Genomic DNA, 22506 nt, shown 5'->3' on the forward strand with positions numbered 1-22506 from the left:
AACTAACTTCAAACGTGTAAATGGTTAAGATTCAGTAAAAATATATATTTTTCTTTTTTGCTTCAGTCAAAAGTATACAAACCAGGTTGCTTAGACTGTGATATAGTGACCACACCTCCCTGGGCAGCTCCTTGAGGAATAATATTAATAGTTCCCTGTGGTGTCTGTATCACTCCTAGTGCTTGCTGACCTTTACCTGCAAGCTGTAAGATTTGACCTTTAGCATGAGCCAATGGTTTTCCTTGTAACTGGACAGGTTTGCCAGGTGATACTTGTTGCAAAACGTTTCCACCTGAAAAATACATGCCAAATTTAGCAAAAGAAAACAAAACAGTAGTCATTCACTTGAGATTCATTGCTAGAAGAGGTCATAACTCTTCAATGCAAGTCATGGAATTACAATTTGTCTCTGGGCATTACAGTTTCTGAAGAAAACTTTTATTTCAAGATAGAAGTCTTGTCTATTTTTTGCCCTTGTGACCAAGAGACCATTCTAATGAAGTATTGTCAATATCTATCATGCGGTTAAGGAGATGTTGTTTAAAAAAATTATTAAAATGAAGCACACCTGTCATCCTGCTATCACAAAATAACTCCTATTTTCAGACATTGTGCATACAAAACAAAATTATATACTCTTTCTTACAAGAGGAAGTAGTGGTCATTTGTTAGTGTGATAAGTTTACAAGCAATTTGTCAATGAGGTCAGTAAAAAAGGTGCAATAGCGATACGGAGATTTGTACAAGTAGAACATCTTCTCATTATAGTCATGTACAAAAATAATCCTTCCTGACAGCATGTCTATATCAGTGAAGCATTATTATCAAGTTAAGTATTGTGGTTTAATAATACTAAGTAGGCAAGTAAGAAATATTGAATGTGAGAGACTACAAAACCAAGTATGCAGACACAAAAAAAAATCTTCAGTAAATATGACAAAAAACTGTTTATCAGTAAAAAATTTAAATACATGTAATTCAATTACCCATGATTAATCTATATCTAATACTAACATATTTATACAACTTTAACAATATTTTTCGTATTGATACACATATTGTATAATGAGACATTTAAACAGCTGTTATTTGACTTAATTTGAGTGGGTTTTTTTACTTGTTTGAGTGTATGTTTTTTAATTATCTATTTTATGTGTGTTTGTACGGTTAGGGGAAGAAGGTAAAGGAAGGGATAATGGAATTACATATTTTGTTAGACTGAAACTTCTAAAGAGTAAAATCATTGCAACGTTTCATGTACCTTGAATTTTAAAGGCAGCCGTCCCTCTGGGCTGGTTCCCTTGTTGAAGTGATCTCTGAGCAGCAAGCAGACTGCTAACTGACACCATTTGACCTCCAGCTAGAAACAGAACAAAAACATATTATCAATCATACACTTAACCTTAAAATACTAGAAAGAAAAGTTGCATAACTCCAGAAAAAAACGCTTTTAGACTAGTGTCCCTTCTTTGACAACTACCCCTTTGCCATTACATGAATTATAAAGTGATATGAAGTGTCCATGCTGTTCGCTATCAGTTTCTCTACTTGTTATAGGGTTTGTAAGCGAACAGCATGGATCCTGATCAGACTGTCGCAAACCCACTATATTGTTTTGTCATAATGTTGCTTACATGAATAACAAGAGCCTGGTTTGAGCCGGGTGATGCTCCCCGAATAGGTTTTGGACACAGGAAAGTACACCTCTTGTAGATTCTGAGTTATGTCCCTGGAAAAAGTTCAAAGTGCAATAATTCCAAAATTAGGAAAGGCAGAGTTACTGTTCTTTCCACTGCACTTCTAATCACTGTTATCTATCAACTTACAAAGTTTCATGTTGATATCTCTTATAGTTTTACAGCTATGTCCAGTACAAGATTTTTCTAAAAGGGGAGATAATTCAAAAATGAGGCTTAACAGAGTTATGGTTTTTTTGCACTGCACTTCTACTCAATGAGATCTATCTACCTACAATGTTTCATCTTGATATCTCTTATAATTTTAGAGTTATGTTCCGGACAAAGTTCAGTGTTAAAATTAACAAAGGGCAATAACTCCAAAATTAGGACAAAAAGAATTATTGTTCTTATGCACTGCACATCCACCCATTGAGATATATTCACCTACAAAGTTTCATGTTGATATCTCTTATAGTTTAAGAGTTATGCCCCGGACAAGATTTTTCTATAAGGGGAGATAATTCAAAAATGAGGCTTAACAGAGTTATGGTTCTTTTGCACTGCACTTCTACTCAATGAGATCTATCTACCTACAATGTTTCATCTTGATATCTTTTATAGTTTAAGAGTTATGTTCCGGACAAAGTTCAAAGTGTTGAAATTAACAAAGGACAATAACTCCAAAATTAGGACAAAAAGAGTTATTGGTCTTATGCACTGCACATCTACCCATTGAGATCTATTCACCTACAAAGTTTCATGTTGATATCTCTTATAGTTTTAGAGTTATGGGAGATAATTCAAAAACCGGGCAAATGTAGTTATGGTTCTTTGACACTGCATTCCCCCTCAATGCCCTCTACCACTGTATGAAGTTTAAACAAATTATCTCCAAAGGTTTTCAAGTTATGCTCCGGACAAGAAAACGGACGGACAGACGGACGGACAGACGGACAAGGCGCCGACTATATGCTCCCCCGAAATTTTTCGGGGAGCATAATAAAGAGTTATGAAGTGTTTGTATAGATGCCATTAAAAGTGTAATGAGTCTTTGGCTACATTAAAGTTTTTGCACAACGACAACAATGACATCCACCCGCCCAGTGATCAAAATATCTCAAATTTTTCTTCAAAAACAGACAAGCTAATACTAAATGTTTATATTAGACAAACACTTTTTCTTGAAAAAGTAGGACACCTTAGCTCATCATTAATTAAGATATTGTCACCTCAGTGCAGTAACAGGATAACTCTTGATAAATTAAATAGGAGTTAACCTGTAACTGCACTAAGGTGACAAATTATGGGGCTAGTTATCTTATGTGTCAAGAAGGCAACAAACCTAGATGGTCTTTATGGTGAAACCGTTACATCCAATGGTAATACATGAATACATCGTAAATTAATCATGTTAAAATATTGGACAAAATTACAATGTACTTCGTTTACAAAATGACTGTCTTCTTAAATGTATGTGAAATGTCTTAAAACTAGATGCAGAAAACTGTCTTTCTTATGGTGGAAACAACTGGGCATGTCAAATAAAACATATTTTGAAATAGGAATGTCGAATATATGTATTAATCAAGAACATATAACAATCAATTTTCGGCAAATTAAGAACAGAATAATGGACATTTACAAGCAAGAATGGTATAGCAGTATTAGAAAATCTATTAGGCTGTGTCATCATACAGTACCTATAAATGCTCTTTTGAAAGTAAAGAATATCTTAATAAAGTAAATATTAACAAATTTCGAATATCACCCAAATTTAGATTGTCATCTCATAATCTAGCAATAGAAACTGGGTCATACGAAAACGTAGCACAAGAAAACAGACTCTGTATGAATTGCAATTTAAACATGGTAAAAATTGAATTTTACTGTTTGCATGTTTGTACAAAATACTATAGTCAAGTCGCAAATACTTAAAACCATACTTATGTCACTGGCCATCAATTCATAAATTTGAAAAACAAACATGCAAATGTTGAGTACTTTGTCAAAATTTTTGTATTTTTCATTTAAAGAAAGAATGAACAACAGATAGTATCTTCAACTTATTCACATTTTGAAGCACCAAGAACTTTCTCTGTAAAACATTTTAACTTTCGGTACTAACCTGACATTTGCTACATCAGTGTAGCTACATATTTTGACCTACCGGGTACTAACCTGACATTTGCTGCATCAATCTAGCTACAAGGGGGTTTGTACCAGCTTGCATTGAGCTGATCACTGTTACTGGGCTACCAACACTTGGACTTGCTGCCATGGTAACCATCTTACTTGCTGTAGTGATGACCTGAACTGCTGGTGAACTATCATCAGTGTTTCCAGTAGATGTCTGCCGAAAGGCCTACAAAATATGAAGGTATTGTCACTTTTTCCTCCTTTTTTTAAAGTATCAAAGTACTTTTTTCTTGTTATTATTGAAGATATCACAGGTTTTATTTATAGTACTATTTGTTTCTAAAGATGTATAATCTATGTATTATTAACTCAATAAAAAAAGATGCTGAAACATTGGCACATATACTTTTGTACTGAAGCGTCAAACTCATTAACTCCAGTTTACAAACACAAATAAATGAAACACATTAACACATAAAGCCAAAAACTCAATTTCTTGACACAGTTGTTATAGGTTGGGTTTATACAAATTGAGATAGTTATGCCATGCTGAATTCTTAATCAAACAAAATGTCTTAGAGTATTGAAAACAAAAGTATTAAGCATGAAGTCCATTTTACTGAATCTATGACAAAGACAATAATTTGTGAAACATTTTTTAAATCCCATGACTTACGCAAGTTTCTATCACCTAAACTATAAAAATTGAGATTTATGACCCAAAAAGACTTCAAGAATATCTCAACATAATGAATAAGAAGACATCCTTTTTTACAGTTGCCTAGCTACTGATTTGAGTAAGATGTAGTTAACACCTTTAGACTGATCATACCTGTAACTGTGAAAGATGTAGTTAACACCTTTAGACTGATCATACCTGTAACTGTGAAAGATGTAGTTAACACCTTTAGACTGATCATACCTGTAACTGTGAAAGATGTAGTTAACACCTTTAGACTGATCATACCTGTAACTGTGAAAGATGTAGTTAACACCTTTAGACTGATCATACCTGTAACTGTGAAAGATGTAGTTAACACCTTTAGACTGATCATAAACTGTAACTGTGAAAGATGTAATTAACGCCTTTAAACTGATCATACCTGTAACTGTGAAAGATGTAGTTAACACCTTTAGACTGATCATAAACTGTAACTGTGAAAGATGTAATTAACACCTTTAAACTGATCATACCTGTAACTGTGAAAGATGTAGTTAACACCTTTAGACTGATCATACCTGTAACTGTGAAAGATGTAGTTAACACCTTTAGACTGATCATACCTGTAACTGTGAAAGATGTAGTTAACACCTTTAGACTGATCATACCTGTAACTGTGAAAGATGTAGTTAACACCTTTAGACTGATCATACCTGTAACTGTGAAAGATGTAGTTAACACCTTTAGACTGATCATAACTGTAACTGTGAAAGATGTAGTTAAGACCTTTAGACTGATCATACCTGTAACTGTGAAAGATGTAGTCAACACCTTTAGACTGATCATACCTGTAACTGTGTAAGATGTAGTCAACACCTTTAGACTGATCATACCTGTTTCTGTGAAAGATGTAGTTAACATCTTTAGACTGATAATAACTATAACTGTGAAAGATGCAGTTAACACCTTTAGACAGATCATACCTGTTTCTGTGAAAGATGTAGTTAACACCTTTAGACTGATCATAACTGTAACTGTGAAAGATGTAGTTAAGACCTTTAGACTGATCATACCTTTTAACTGTGAAAGATGTAGTTAACACCTTTAGACTGATCATACCTGTTTCTGTGAAAGATGTAGTTAACATCTTTAGACTGATAATAACTATAACTGTGAAAGATGCAGTTAATACCTTTAGACTGATCATACCTGTTTCTGTGAAAGATGTAGTTAACACCTTTAGACTGATCATACCTGTAACTGTTAAAGATGTAGTTAACATCTTTAGACTGATCATAACTGTAACTGTGAAAGATGTAGTTAAGACCTTTAGACTGATCATACCTTTTAACTGTGAAAGATGTAGTTAACACCTTTAGACTGATCATACCTGTAACTGTGAAAGATGTAGTTAACACCTTTAGACTGATCATACCTGTAACTGTGAAAGATGTAGTTAACACCTTTAGACTGATCATACCTGTAACTGTGAAAGATGTAGTTAACACCTTTAGACTGATCATAACTGTAACTGTGAAAGATGTAGTTAAGACCTTTAGACTGATCATACCTTTTAACTGTGAAAGATGTAGTTAACACCTTTAGACTGATCATAACTGTAACTGTGAAAGATGTAGTTAACACCTTTAGACTGATCATACCTTTTAACTGTGAAAGATGTAGTTAACACCTTTAAACTGATCATACCTGTAACTCTGGCTTTGTTTGAATAGTGACATTTGGAGGGACAGCTCCTTTCACCAGTGAAGCAATAGATGTAGTTTGTGGGATGACCTTCACTTGACCTTGTTGGTTGATAGCAATATTCTGCTGTATTTTCTGGGCTAGATCTAATTTTGGTGATGCTCCTAAAATACATTTACATAATACAATCCTATTAATCAGTGAAAAGTTACCTAAAATTTTGGTATAAAATTCTCCAGCTACAGGCCTATAAACAAAATTTTCATAAAAAGAGACCAATTAATTTCATTTTCTATCTTGTTCATTAATTTGATCTAACAAATTTATGTTTGATATATTCAGTTTAACATCATATGTCAAACACTCATTTTTTTCCACATATAATTATAGTTTAATACATTTATAGACTCCGTGATTTAGCTGACATTGACAAATAAACTTGGGTATTAATCTGCGAATAAAAACAATTAAGTTCCTTACCTTTGTGTCCCTTTCCCACAGCCTGTGCCTGCGCCTGGGCTTTAGCAGCCTGAGCCTCGGCTTGAGCCTTCACATGGGCTGCCTGGGCAGCTGCAGCCTGCTGTAGCAACTGTAACTGGGCTGGGGTCAGAGACTGGGTCACACCAGCTGTTTTACTCGCCACAGATGACTAAAACAAAGGAAAAAGTTATCATATTAAGGAAATAATCAGGATACTTTACACTAATATTTCATCCTGATGAAGGTCTATATATAAGATCAGAACCAGTTGATAAAATAAAACATCTTGTCCATTTTACACTGGTGTGTTGTACCTTCTCCCGTTTTAATCTTCCAAAAGTATTAATTTTCAGTTTTGTTTTCTCTAAGGTTTAACATAAGTTCATTACTATATATATAAAACAGCTAATTTGATCCCACAACTGTTTCTGAACTTTCAACCCAATGAATGTTGATGAAACATGCCTTCCATTCAACTACTTGCACTTAGACAGATGGGTAGAAAATTTGACTACCCTTTAGACTATAAGGATCTTACACCGGCTTCCGGTACAGACTGAAATATTTAGCTAGAGGGTAACTGTTTACAGTGGTAATGGGACTTGACAGAGTTTCCACTTAAGAGTCAAAAGAGATAGATTTTCCAGTCTGTGAAAATAGCCGGTGTTTGATTTTTTTTTCTTTTTGCATATTAAATATTAATCACATTTCAGAAAAAAACTAGAACTGCCACTGTCATGGCATGAATACCCCCGCATACCACTTTGTCAGAATCAACAGTGGCCATTTAGAACTCAAGGACAATCTCCCTGCCAAATCTTAGGTTACTAAGCCAGTGCATTGCTAAGTTATGTATTCTACATGCTTCAAATGTGAAAATGTCAAAATCAATACACTCTGGACAGGCATTCTGAAGCAATTGAGGGGAAAAGCTTTTTGACAAGGTCCCTGTGACCTTGACCTTTGACCAGGTGACCTCAAAATCAATAGGGGTCATCTACTAATCATGACTAACCTCCATGCCAAATATGAAGACTGTGGGTCAAAGGAATCTTAAGTTATTGGACGGACAAGCTTTTGGAAGTCAAGGCCCCTGTGACCTTGACCTTTGACCCACTGACCTCAAAATCAAAAGGGGTCATCTACTAATCATGACTAATCTTCATGCCAAATATGAAGACTGTGGGTCAGAGGAATCTTAAGTTATTGGGCGGACAAGCTTTTTGAAGTCAATGCCCCTGTGACCTTCACCTTTGACCTGGTGACCTCAAAATCTATAAGGGTCATCTACTAATCATGACTAACCTCAGTGCCAAATATGAAAACTATGGGTCATAGGAATCTTAAGTTATTGGGCGAACAAGCTTTTTGAAGTCAAGGCCCCTGTGACCTTGACCTTTGACCTGGTGACCTCAAAATCGATAGGGGTCATCTACTAATAATGACTAACCTCCATGCCAAATATAAAGACTGTCGGTCAAAGGAATCTTAACTTATTGGGCAGACAAACTTTTGAAGTCAAGGCTCCTGTGACCTTGGCCTTTGACCTGGTGACCTCAAAATCAATAGTGGTTATCTACTTATCATGACTAACCTCCATGCCAAATATGAAGACTGTGGGTCATAGGAATCTTAAGTTACTGGGCGGACAAACTTTCTGAGGTCAATGCCCCTGTGACCTTGACCTTTGGCCTCAAAATCAATAGGGGTCATATACTTATCATGACTAACCTCCATGCCAAATATGAAGACTGTTGGTCATAGGAATCTTAAGTTACTGGGCGGACAAACTTTCTGAAGTCAATGCCCCTGTGACCTTGACCTTTGGCCTGGTGACCTAAAAATCAATAGGGGTCATCTACTTGTCATGACTAACCTCCATGCCAAATATGAAGACTGTGGGTCAAAGGAATCTTCTGTTACTGGGCAGACAAGCTTTTTGAAGTCAATGCCCCTGTGACCTTGACCTTTGGCCTGGTGACCTCAAAATCAATAGGGGTCATCTACTAGTCATGACTAACCTCCATGCCAAATATGAAGACTGTGGGTCAAAGGAATCTAAAGTAATTGGGCGGACAAGCTTTTTGAAGTCAAGGCCCCTGTGACCTTGACCTTTGACCTGGTGACCTCAAAATCAATAGGCGTCATCTACTAATCATGACTAACCTCCATGCCAAATATGAAGACTGTTGGTCAAAGGAATCTTAAGTTATTAGGCGGACAAGCTTTTTGATGTCAAGGCCCCTGTGACCTTAACCTTTGACCTGGTGACCTCAAAATCAATAGGGGTCATCTACTAATCATGACTAACCTCCATGCCAAATATGAAGATTGTTGGTCAAAGGAATCTTAAGTTATTGGGCGGACAAGCTTTTTGAAGTCAAGGACCCTGTGACCTTGACCTTTGACCTCAAAATCAATAGGGGTCATCTACTAATCATGACTAACCTCCATGCCAAATATGAAGACTGTTGGTCAAAGGAATCTTAAGTTATTGGGCGGACAAGCTTTTTGATGTCAAGGCCCCCGTGGCCTTGACCTTTGACCTGGTGACCTCAAAATCAATAGGGTCTTCTACTAATCATGACTTACCTCCATGCCAAAAATGAAAAAAACAACGGACGGCATGATGGACGGAGAGCCCGACGGACAAGCTGATCCCAGTATACCCCCTTTACAACTTTGTTGTGCGGGGGTTTAATTACAAAAAATAATATTTTTATGTAGCACTTTTTTCTTAAAGTAATGTATGAATTAACAACTTCATTCATAACAGCAAAATATGTCATTCTAAGAAGGCAATTAGTTCATGTACATGTAAAACAGTACATTATTGTTTAGACCATATGAAACCATGGTATTTAATGTATGCATAACTAGAACTATCACTAAATGTGATAAATACCCCCGCAAGACAGCTTCAGAAATGAGGATATTACTAGTAACAGAATACCTTGTAAAAGAATTAAAATAGAGATATGGTTGTGGGCAAATAAAGATAGTTGTGGTTCTTGTATATTGCATTTCCTTTCAATGTGGTTGGCCATTGACTTACTCTTTAATTAGTCCAGAAAGACAAGGAAAAGGAACAAAGGGCAATAACTCTATTAATACTGAGTATGGAGTTAGGGTTACTGTGCATTGCACTTCCTCTCATTGTGCTTGACCATTGTATGAAGTTGTATTGAATTCCAACTACCAGTTATCAAGTTATGCACTGGACAAAAAAGTAACAAAGGGCAATAACTGTAATTTGTCCAAATAGAGTTATGGTTCTTGTGCACTGCACTTCATCTCACTGCCCTTGATCATTGTATAAAGTTTCATGGAATTCCAACCATTAATTTTCAAGTTATGCACTGGACAATAAAAAGTAACAAAGGGCAAAAACTTTTAAATAAGTCAAGAAAAGAGTTATAAATTCTGTGCACTGCACTTCCTCTCAATATACTTGACCATTGTATGAAATTGTATTGAATTCCAACTAGCAGTTTTCAAGTTATGCTCTGGACAAGAAAAAAGCAATGGAAAAGTAACAAAGGGCAATAACTCTATAATTACTCTGGACAGAGTTATAGTTCTTATGCACTGCGATTCCTCCTATTGTGCTTGACCATTGTATGAAGTTGTTTTGAATTCCAACCAGTATGTTTATGTTATGCTCCGGACAAGGTTAAGTATCAAAGGGCAATAACTCTGAAATTTGTCAAAATGGAGTTATGGTTCTTGTGCACTTCACTTCCTCTTCAATGTGCTTGACAATTGTATGAAGTTGTATTGAATTCCAACAAGCAGTTTTCAAGTTATGCTCCGGACAAGGAAAAGTAACAAAGGGCAATCACTCTGTAATTAGTCAAGATGGATTTATGGTTCGTATGCACTGCACTTCCTCTCAATGTGCTTAACCATTATATGAAGTTATATTGAATTCCAACTATTAATCTTCAAGTTATGGTCTGGACAAAAGAAAGCAATGGAAAAATAACAAAGGGCAATAACTCTGTAATTACTTTAGATAGAGTTATGGTTCTTGTGCACTGCGCTTCCCCTTATTGTGCTTGACAAGTGTATGAAGTTGTTCTGAATTCCAACCAGTTGTTTTCAAGTTATGCTCCGGACAAGGAAAAGTAACAAAGGGCAATAACTCTGTAATTAGTCAAGATGGAGCTATGGTTCTTGTGCACTGCACTTCCTCTCAATGTGCTTGACCATTATATGAAGTTATATTGAATTCCAACTATTAGTCTTCAAGTTATGCTCCGGACAAGGAAAATGCAACGGACCGCTGGACCGACCGACGGACCTACCGACCTCCGGGTGACTCCTATATACCCCCCAAACTACCTTTCTGGGGTATAAAAATAGGATTCTTTACATAAACAGTGAGTCCAAGTTGTTTTGTATAACATCTATATATAGGTAATGGTGATCAGTCTATTATAAACAATCTGATGATACATATCTGATCACTACATGAAGAACTGAATTTACATATATGAGCCGCGTAACGACAAAACCAACATAATGGGTTTGCGACCAGCATGGATCCAGACTAGCCTGCGCATCCGCACAGTCTGATCAGGATCCATGCTGTTAGCTTACAAACTCTATAACAAGTTGAGAAACTGATAGCGAACATCATGCATGATCAGACTGCGCGGATTCGCAGGCTGGTCTGGATCCATGCTGGGCGCAAACCAATTATGTTGGTTTTGTCATGATGCGGCTCAAATAAACATTACATGATATAATTTGATTAGTTTGACCTTTGCATTACAACCTTTAAATTTTATAAGGTAAATTATATATCAATGTAGTGATACTTTATTAAGCAAAAATATATCTCAAACTGTGATTTTATTGCTCAATAACATCACTGTTTGGAGTTCGGATGCGGGGAATTATATCACGAGGGCGTAGCCCGAGTGATATATTGATGCGCATCCTAACGACAAACAGTGATGTTATCAAGCTATAAAATCACTGATTTGGATATATTATTTCGATTCTAACACGACATCAACAAATAAATGCTGCCCATACATGATAATTAGCTAAATTACGCCTGATTTGTGTCCGTACTTAATGTCAGAGCGTCACATTTTTAGTGGTTACGTCACGTGTATAATGATTACATCACATGTCTAAATATAGAACGTCAAACAGTGATTTTATAAAATAATAACACACACTTTCGGTTCTTCTATGTTCAATAGGGAAAAATGCGGGTCGTGTTAGAATGTATAGTATACCATCATTTTTTAAATCATAACAACAACTTGTTTAATGATTCTATTATTTGTAAACGAATCCTGTAATTGTATGTAAGTTTATAAGACTAAATAGATAGGAACTCTAATTGTCAGGAAGCTATCCAGCTAGCTTACGAAATGTCAGTGGTTCTTGGATGCCCCATCTAGCTGAAATAATACATGGAGGAAGCACCTGATATCTTCTACTACCAGTAAAAAGTGGAAAGTACCTACATGACCACTACTGTGTTCGTGCATCGTAAACCAAAAATAGAGAGAAAAAAAAATCCCCAAAGAAAGCCCAATACGGCAAAATTGAAAATGTTGCAGGCTTGGTTTAATTGAGCATGCTCATGGACGGTGCTGTCAAGTGAAAAATACCGTCCACGCCCCCTAGCACTGGCTTAAGCGGAATTCAACATTTAACATGAACTGGTACGATACGAAAACATTCGCAGATGTGTTCATATGGCGGTTATCATGGAACCTTCAATGTGACACGTAAGTGCTATTCCATGAAATGCGGCATATGGTCCCCAAGTAAAAAAAAAGCGATCCTAACTTGCTATGGAAATATCTTACTTTATAAGGCAAAAGTAAGATGAATTTTTTATGGATAGTTTATTACTCTAAATGTTTATAAATCTCTATTATAAATTTCATATTTGTGTGATTCTCTGAACAGACTTTTAATGGCAAATAAAAATAAGTGCTTCTTGCTCCTAGACTATTCTCAGTCCATGTTTGTAAACAAGAGTCAATTCTCCTTAGTTGCAGTCTTAATTTGGAGCTATTATTTACCTTATAATTAATCATAATGATAATAATAATAATAACAATAAAATAAGCTAGATAATAAAACAACTATTCAACTTTATGTAAAATAAACTTCCATGTTCTTTGGTTTCTTTTATGTTTCTTAAGTTACTTAGATTACAGGTAACAAATTCAGGAGGTTTTTTTTTAAAGATTTTATCAAAAGTTTCATGATTTATTAAAAAATTTGATATTTTCCTTTTTTTCCAAATCACTAACATCCAGTATCTCAATCTTATAGGGAAGATATTTAAACAGGGATTAAAAAGGAGAGAAAAAAATCTTTCTTTGAACATTAAATAAATCTGACTGTAAATTACCATACAGTAGATTTCACAGAGAAATAATGAAAAGCAGTCTTGCTGTTTAAAGTCTTCAGTGAATTATTTCGATATTAATGCTTGTGTGAACATGTGAGTATAATAATTCTATTCTTATCTTTTATAAACTTTATCAGTTTAACATTTTAGTATGTTTCACAGTTTGTTTGCAATAAAAAAATTCAATGATTTCTGCTTTATTAAAGGGAGGTATTTTTTTTTAAAGAAATCTTATTTTACAAGTATTCCATCATAAAATAACAAAAGGCTTAACTGAAAAACACACTTTCTTTATTATGACAGCATTAAAGATCAATATCATTTTTCATTATGAAATTAAGGGAACCGCAAATGGGGGGGGGGGGGTGATAAACGCCTGAATGAAAATAATCTTTTTATGAGGAAAGAGACCCATTTAAGAAGTCCTACATGCCAAATATCTTAGCTTTGGGCATTTATGAATAACACAAATAAATTAGATGTTACTTTAGTCTCCATAACACAAAAAAATTAGATGTACCTTAAGTTTCCATAGGGCAAGTGACCCCCAGGGCAGAGCCAACATTGACCTCAAAGTCATGATTAATATCAATTTTGTAGAAGAGTATAAATTGATGCTTCATGCCAAATATCCAAATATCTATGCTCTTGGCTTTGTAGCTTTTGTAGCATATCCCTTAGTATATAAGTGTATATAAATCAAATGACCCCCTCCCCCAGGGGCAGGATTTAATTTTTGGGATTAATTTTGATCTGAAAAAAAAAAACCTGTGTTCTGCATTCCGTGTCATTATAAGATGCATTTCTGCTAAATAATGTTAATTTCCTTTAAATGATACAGAGGAGACACAAAATTTTGAAACTGATACATAATGGCTAAGTGAGACCTTGACCTGAGGAAGGTCAAACCTTCGCTCTGCACATCATCTCGTTATGGTTAACATTTCTCCCATTTAGTTTCAATTTCCTCCCATCCTTTCAAAAGATACAAAGCAAACAGGAGATTACTGACAAAAAGATGTGCAAAACATCATATGCTGTTGTTTTTTTTGTTATTTATTTTTTTTGCATAATAATTATAAAATCTAATAAAAAAAGTCCAATATAATTTTGCTCTGAATAAAATTTTCATTTTATGGTTGAGTTGTACATGTAAGTGACACTGATATTGTTAGAATCATATAAAAACTTTCCAGCTTTTCTGGGGAATAATAAGTTCCAATTTCCTTGCATACTGTACCTAAGTAGAACCTGTGACTTTATCAAATACGAAATATCAAGGATTATAAGTTGACATTCCCATGGAATATCAACATTAAAGCAATGTATAGTGAATGTCCTATTTTCAAGTTAAATTCTATATATTTAAGTTGTCCTCTATCTGTAAGTTGAACTCTTTGCATGTTGTTCAAATTGAAAAAAACTTTCTTAAGAACATGACTTTTGCAATCGTGCCTAATTACAGTCGACTCCACTTATAACGAACTCTCTTATAACGAATCATCGGTAATAACAAACCAAATCTTCTATCCCCAGCTGATTCCTTCTTTATTTTATAATAAATACCATCGCTTAATATGTACTCCCTTAAAACAAATTTTCGGCTATAGCAAACCATATTTCCAAGTACCAAATGGTAAAAACTATGTAAATTTCCTCAGTTAAAACAAACTGTTATAATTGAAATATCCGGATGCGCTCGATTAAGATCAGTTCATGAATAGCGCTATCCGATTATTATTCAATCCAGTGATTGGACATGTATTTTTTGGCTTCAGGGAATAAAGGTTTTGATAAAATGTTCTCCCTACATAATTTCTTTGTTACGATAAGTTTGTATTTCCCACCTTCAGTTGATAAATTCTGTAAATACCCGATAATTACCAAACAATCAATGTTTTGTATGCAATATTAACCAAACAATAACAAACAAATAGCAAAAGAATACAAATAGTAAGCACTTTATAGTCTGAATACATGTACATTGTTCAATAATGTGCCCCGCATTAAATAACCGCTGCTGTAAAATACCAATTACACCTGTGACTAGTGACAGGTTTGGCTTTTTTACGGCAAATTTGCCCACACAAACAAGTCAGAAGGTTGCTGCTACTTTCCTTTTTAAAGAACTTCGTTTATAACGAACAATATTTAAATGTCCCATTGAGTTCGTTATAAGCGGAGTCGACTGTATGTTTTAAAACAACTTGCTTTGAGAAGATAACAATACTCTACTGTCATACTAAGATTTCAAAATCCTCCCTATGTTCATATTCTCAAAGTTTTGCATTGAAAACAGAGTTTGATGTTCTGCCATCAGGATGTACATTCTTTTTAAATATACTACAGAACTGTTTCATTGATTCTGATTATATTTAGTATTATTGTACCACATGATGGAAACTGCTTTCCAGTGGCACTACAAATTTATAATTAATCAATTACACCATACAATATCATGAAAAGTATATCAATTGAAATTAAAGCATGAAACATCAGATAAGCACAAAACCAACCAACACATAAACAATAAAATTTTCCAATCCATCACTGTGGCACATGACCATGTGGAATAAATTATTATCTTTTCTACTCATTTGGCTACTTTGTCAGTAACATAGTAGTTTATGCAAAGAATGAACATGTTTTATTGATGAATTTATCAAATTTGTTACTTAAAATAAGTGGTCAGTAATGATAAATTTACACATTAATCCTAACTAAATCAGTATTTGCCTTTAACTTAATATTTTCTTCCTCATTTTTTCCATTTAGGTTCTGGCGGCAAGAAGCTTTTAAGAAATTATGCAATCCTTCCAATCCATTTAATTGCTATAAACACCTATATAAGAATGACTTAGTAAACGGGCTATATGTTTTGCAGAATGTTTAGTCCAACAGACCATACAAGAAGTGTGTCACTACAACTCTCTAAGGTCCTTGATGACATTGGTGTAAATTATGACATGGTCAGAAAAAGAAGGCAAACAGTAATGGCAGAAGAATCTCTCCGGACAGTGATGAGGAACTTACAAGATAGGAAATTAACCACATATAATTTTGGGAGCCGCACTGAAGGAACGACTACAGCAGGTCTTCATGCAGACTCTGACACCCTGGCATGTAACAACCAGTTCAACATTATACAAGACCTTTCAGAATGGCGTCATGGATATACAAATTTGTTGATGGTACGTGATGCTAACACACCACCAGGATACTGTCTCCTACAAAGAACATATGACAATTTTCCACATCCGGTTGATTATCCCCCTAGCGAAGACTTCTATGTTGACAGTAGAAGTAGAGTGCTGATGAAGAATGATTGGTTTGTAAAAACATTACCCCATGGTAGTGTAAGACGTGGTCCATCACAGTCCATACAAGGTTTACCTGGATTTGCTGATGATGACCTTGTGCATGCGTTTTACTGTAAATCATGGCCAAGGGAGGCCAGAATATTGACAGAAACAGCAAGTGCAGGAAATTGGCCTTCTGAAGAATTAAAGAGGCAAGCTATGAATGATGGATGTTTTGTTGTACCTGTTGGTTGCCGTGGTACTGAAAATGAGGAACTTCAATGGAGAATATCAACATCATTAACAGAACGCAGACTTATGTTCAGCTTAAACATAGTTCAAATCAGGTGTTATGTTTTGATGAAAATGATTCTAAAATCTTACCAAATCCTTGATTCTCAAGATGCCTTATCAAGTTTCATCTGTAAAACAGTCCTCCTTCATTGCATTGAAAAGGGAGAAGAAAATCTATGGCAAGATGATAATTTAATAAACTGTTTGAATACTTGCTTGAAATTTCTACATGACTGCGTTTTGTTAGAACACTGTCCACACTTTCTTATACCAGAGAACAATTTGATGGCAAGACGCATTTCACCAGACATCAAACCACAAATTCTAGCAATAATCCAAAATATTTTACGTAGTGACGGTAAAGCTCTTGAAGATATCGAAATTGACCATCTTGGTATGAGAATCACTGGACGCATTGTACATATACATTGTAAATTACTATCACCTTTAAAATACAAACCAGATATATCTGGACATTTATTGTATACTTTCATGAGCCGCCTCAGTTATGGTATTTGTGGCTATCTGACTGAACTGACACACTTGCAGACAGAAAACGTTGTCCAAAAGTTGTCTGTATCTATAAATAAGCTTACAACCTTTCACAATGAAGGTACGGAATATGAACAAAAAGCATGTGAACTTATTTCCAACTTCTTATATATGTCTCTGGGATCAGTCCTGGCTTCCAACAGTATTTCTAAGAATGAAACAATTCAACGAAATTCACTTGTAATGTTAGAACAAGGATCAGCTAATGACATCTCATCAACATTAAAATGGGCATCAGTGTTCTATTGCAAAGGAGACATGCCTCAGACTATTAGTATACTTGATACAATACTAGAACAATATAGCATTGAAAGTTTGCAATCGGTTTGTTGTTGCTACCAGAGTCGAGATAAAGGAGAGCGTAAACATGAATTTGAAGAAGTCTGTGTTGAAGGTGATATAAAACATGTATTAAAGCACACAGCTTTTTGTGTAAGGTTCTTACCATGTGAAGTGAACTGTGTCCCAGAGGAGTTAAAACATGAATATTTCCGCCCAAACATGGATGCTCTTCATAAGGACTACTGGATGGACTGGGCTGTGGTAGACTCAATTCCTTACTATTATTTCTTATTGTACAAAGTCCAGAAAATTCAAGGTAACATGGAGAGACAGCAGGCAGCTTTTGACAAACTTAGACGAGCAATAGACTCTGACTCTAATCTCGGACACAAGGAAACTGACTTAAATTTACTTGCACAATGCATGGAGCAGGAAGGCATGTTAGATGATGCCAGAGATTGTTACACTGCTTCAACAGATCTTCGTCCAGTACATAATGCCGCTAATTCTCTTATCAGTCAAATCTTTTATAGACGATATTCAAATAACAGATAAAAACAAGAAGCGCCGCAATGCGACGAAAACCAGGTTTTCAACGGCCAAGTTTTTATGTGACAGCAATCAATAGGTCAAAGTGCACTGAAGTTATTGGGTAGAAGCTGAAAATTCTATTGTAAGCAAATGACCTTGAACTTGCTCCCAGATATCTAAGTAGCAAGCCAAAGCTGCCACTCAGCAAGTTTGGTGTCAAAAGGTCAAAGCAAACTCAAGTTATAACATGAAAACTAAATACATTAACCTTGATCACAGACACCTGGGTAGCAATCCCAAGCTGCCTCTTGATATAAGCTACCCATTCATGAAGTTTGGTGTCAAAAGGCCAAAGCAAACTCAAGTTATTGAGTGGAAACTGAATTTCTATTTTTAGTAACAGTTACCTTGGCCTTGATCACAGACACCTGGATAGCAATCCCAAGCTGCCTCTTGATATAAGCTATCCATACACCAAGTTTGGTGTCAATAGGCCGAACCAAACTCAAGTTATTGAGCAGAAACTGAATTTCTATTTTTAGTAACAGTGACCTTGACCTTGATCACAGACACCTGGGTAGCAATCCCAAGCTGCCTCTTGATATAAGCTATCCATACATCAAGTTTGGTGTCCATAGGCCAAACCAAGCTCAAGTTATTGAGCAGAAACTGAATTTCTTTTTTTTAGTAAGTGACCTTGACCTTGATCACAGACACCTGGGTAGCAATCCCAAGCTGCCTCTTGATATAAGCTATCCATACACCAAGTTTGGTGTCAATAGGCCAAAGCAAACTAAAGTTATTGAGCGGAAACCAAAAGTTGACGCCCCCCCGCCCGCCTGCCCGCCGACTTCGGCATTACAATAACCCGGTTTTCGTTGAAAACCTGGTTAACAAACTGCTGTATGATAACCGGTACATACACCAATAAACAAAGAAGTAATTTTTTTCAATACACACCCATGCTGATTTTGCGACTCCGTAAAAATGGTATTGCATTGCCAAGCAGATATTTTGACTTGACGTCATTTGCCTTATACAATAGTAGTGTAAGTTAGCATTACACTATAGGCACATTGATGAAAAATGACTCTTTTTTAACTTTAAACAGTCTTTATTTTATTTTACCAAGATAAAATTTGTATTTTTAAAAAAAGGGAGCAGTAATGTTTACTGTACCAAAACATTAATTTTTCATAAAATTATGTACAAAAGAACAGAAAACATTTGTTTCCATAGAGGTTTTCTTGCAAAATTAATGGAGACATAATTTTAAGTACTTGTACAAGGGATGATCCAGAATTACCTGCATTTTGTAATTAAATAAATTAATAAATTTCGTGTTGTCTTCATTAAAGTTATACCTGCCTAAAGTTTGATGTTATGGAAAATATTATATGGTTTAATGACATCCAGCACCATCTCACACCCCCTTTATATAACCATGGAAATGCCACAGCAGCACAGCTCAAAGAACCCGACATACATTGAAATTTATAATGCACCAAAGTACATATTTTTAACATCTAATTTTATCATGCACATAATTATGTTATTTGATTAAAAATCATGTAGAGAAATGAAACATATTTTATGCCTTCAACTTTAAAATGTGCATCATTTTTCGATTTTTTCCCCGTAAGCAAATCAAACTACAGTTCCATAGTCATAGGTTTGAGTTGTTATCAAACTTTCAGTGAGTGAATTCAGAAATTTTCAACAAAAGGACCCCTCATGGTTTAAGAAGATTATTATTCACAAAAAAAGGGTTATAAGGCATCAACCTTATATTGCATACAGCAGCAAATACATCAAAAACATTTAGTATGCTTATGACAATTATATTTTAACATTCAGACTGTGCTGTATGCACATTACTATGTTTGCTAAGATATGCATGTGGTGGCCATAGTGTGTTCCATTGTTATAATTCTTGTTTCCTTGTAAAGAGGATATGTTACCCATATAATAATACAGAGTTTGTTGTGTGAACAGTTCATGTATATTATATAATATAAATATATCATATAATTGAATTTATGGCTTTATTCCGGTATTTCTGGATTACCCCTCGTTTCATATACTACCCTTAATTTTATTACCCTGAATGCCATTAAGAAGATAATATCAGGAAGTGAAGTAATTTTCTACATATCTAGTTACATATCTAGTTTCAGATCTGTGAATAGATGGCAATTAAACCTTTAAAGAATCTGTTAACAATGATAATTTCTTTTATGTCACTACATTACCTTCCTTGAGATGCATAGAGATTATTATCTCACATAAAACAACGAATCTTTGATGGTGATTTATTGTAAAACATTGAAAGAGGACATTAAAGTGTATAATTGATACCTTTTCATGTAAAAATAAAAAGATGAAATTAAAGAGACTCCAAACATCAAATCTTCAAACATAAAATCAAGCAAATTGCCACTAGTCACTGATAATCCTAAGTAGTCTTTCATAAACTCATTCATAAACAAGCTGATGTTATTTCATATATACAAGAATGATAAATGGGGCAATGGTGTGAACACAATACGACGTAAGTTTTAATTGTTGAAAACTTGATAAAATAACGTTTTTCTTATTATTTCTTTTCTTAAATCTATTTCTATTTCTTAAATAACAGACGGTATAATTAAGCGCCGATCTTTTTGACGTTATGACGTTGTTTCTTTTGAACAATATCGTCAAGGTAATATCCCTTTCTAGTGTCCCTCAATCGTAACATGGGAAAATAGGTTGTCATATCATAATTGATGCTAACATATTTGAGGTTAAATGCGATCAAGTCTTTTTTAATATAGTTGAGCCGCGTCATGACAAAACCAACATAATGGGTTTGCGACCAGCATGGATCCATGCTGTTCTTTTACAAACCCTATAACAAGTAGAGAAACTAATAGCGAACAGCATAGATCCTGATCAGACTGCGCGGATGTGCAGGCTGGTCTGGATCCATGCTGGTCGCAAACCCATTATGTTGGTTTTGTCATGACGTGGCTCATATCTATGTATTATGTGTATAATATACTGCATAGAAAATAGATTCCTTAAAGAATGCCTGAAATGGCACAACTGAAAATGTTACAGACACATTTTGATTGAGTCTGTTCTAATCATTTAAACTTTCAGGCAAGACTGGGCTTAGAGAAGCTTCACTGAGGTCCAAAAGCCTAAAATCATAACATAACATTTAGAATAATTACATAGATGTAGATCAACTTGGGCACTTACAGTAAAATAGGAAAATATGCAAAAGGACATATTCATAAAATTGAATTGAAAATCCCTTTTTTGATGTAATTTTTAGCCCGATATGATTTAATATTGATATTTCATATTTGGATCATTTTCAACAATTGAAATGATTAGTCTGGAAAAACTAAGAGTAGAAATTGTGTGAAATTTTGCATCAGGCCCTTCGTCAAATGCTATGCAATTCTTAAAAAAATATTTCTAGTCCCATTATGTCAACGGAAAAAACTCAGTTAAGTCCCTTTAAATCATTAATTTTTATATTAAACTACCTATCATGTTTTTTTTATAATTTTTATATTAAACTACCTATTCACACAAATGTCTCTAAATCAGATTACATGAACACTACAACAATTTGGGTTAAAACAAATATTCTCTACATTTTCTTCAGGCATGTCAAACCACATTTAGCAAATGTACACTGATGAACAGGAAGGAAGTAATTCCTCTTTACAACCAGGAGAAAAAATAATGGTGAATTTACCAAAAAAAAAAACAGTAAACTTATGTATATTTACTGAACTTTCTGTTTTTGTTAAAATTTGTACTACTACAGAATCTAACAAACAATTAATTTACTTACAAATCCATTGCTGTTATAATTATTATTTATGTGAAGTACTGTTAATTTACCGAATAGGCATGAAATTTCGTGGTTTTGTCCAAAAGGAGGAAGTTTTTCATGGGTTCTAGAATTTGTTTTTTTTTGGGGTTTTGTTGTTTGTCTTTTTTTGCAAAAAAAGTAAATTGTAAAATACAATGCAAGTAACATAATTATGAAAATTCATATATAGCAGACAAAATAAAATTTCTTTGGATCTCAAATTCGTGGATACTGACCTATCCACTAAAAGCACAAAAATTTGTACCCACACAAATAATAATGATGTTGCAGTACATGAATACAAGCTATAGAATTCAATTTAACAACCCTTACCTGTCTGGCTGGAACTTTGACATTTGGGGCAGCTGTCCCTGCCAAGAGTTGAGCTTGGGAGCCCAACTGACCTGGGCTCAAGTCTTCTACATTAATACTCTCGGAACTGGAACCTAAAGATGGAGTTAACCCCACAGAAGTCGGCCCGCTTGTAGGCACTACTGCCATGTCTCGTAACTTTGGCTGAAATAAATACATTCAATCATCATATTCATGGCAACTATTATATGGAACTTAGAAATAAGGGTAGTGTCAAGACAACTGTAATGTAAAAATTAACAAAAAAAACCAAA

General features: G+C 34.7%; 2 protein-coding genes across 2 annotated transcripts; one reads left to right on the forward strand and one right to left on the reverse strand.

Annotated features, from left to right (window-relative positions):
• Window positions 1-82: 82 nt before the first annotated feature.
• LOC132760532 (E3 ubiquitin-protein ligase RING2 homolog spat-3-like) lies at window positions 83-22390 on the reverse strand (the record flags this gene model as incomplete). Its single annotated transcript, XM_060752520.1, is given in 6 exon segments — window positions 83-292; window positions 1262-1360; window positions 3858-4041; window positions 6184-6344; window positions 6661-6829; window positions 22214-22390. Coding segments are annotated over 6 exon segments (991 nt in total), but the record flags the coding sequence as incomplete, so codon positions are not given.
• LOC132760531 (uncharacterized) lies at window positions 12197-18187 on the forward strand. Its single transcript, XM_060752519.1, has 2 exons — window positions 12197-13141; window positions 15933-18187. Exon 2 carries the CDS (start codon window positions 15934-15936, stop codon window positions 18028-18030), a length of 2097 nt encoding a protein of 698 aa, XP_060608502.1. The 5' UTR covers window positions 12197-13141; window position 15933; the 3' UTR covers window positions 18031-18187.
• Window positions 22391-22506: the final 116 nt, after the last annotated feature.

This window comes from Ruditapes philippinarum, unplaced genomic scaffold, assembly GCF_026571515.1.
Source record: "Ruditapes philippinarum isolate M1 unplaced genomic scaffold, ASM2657151v2 ctg6773_1_1_1_1, whole genome shotgun sequence".
In the NCBI taxonomy this organism is placed as follows: Eukaryota; Metazoa; Mollusca; class Bivalvia; order Venerida; family Veneridae; genus Ruditapes; species Ruditapes philippinarum.

Excerpts from the sequence above, each read along its gene's own strand:
- LOC132760531 (XM_060752519.1), top strand. The coding sequence starts at position 15,934 with ATGTTTAGTCCAACAGACCATACAAGAAGTGTGTCACTACAACTCTCT.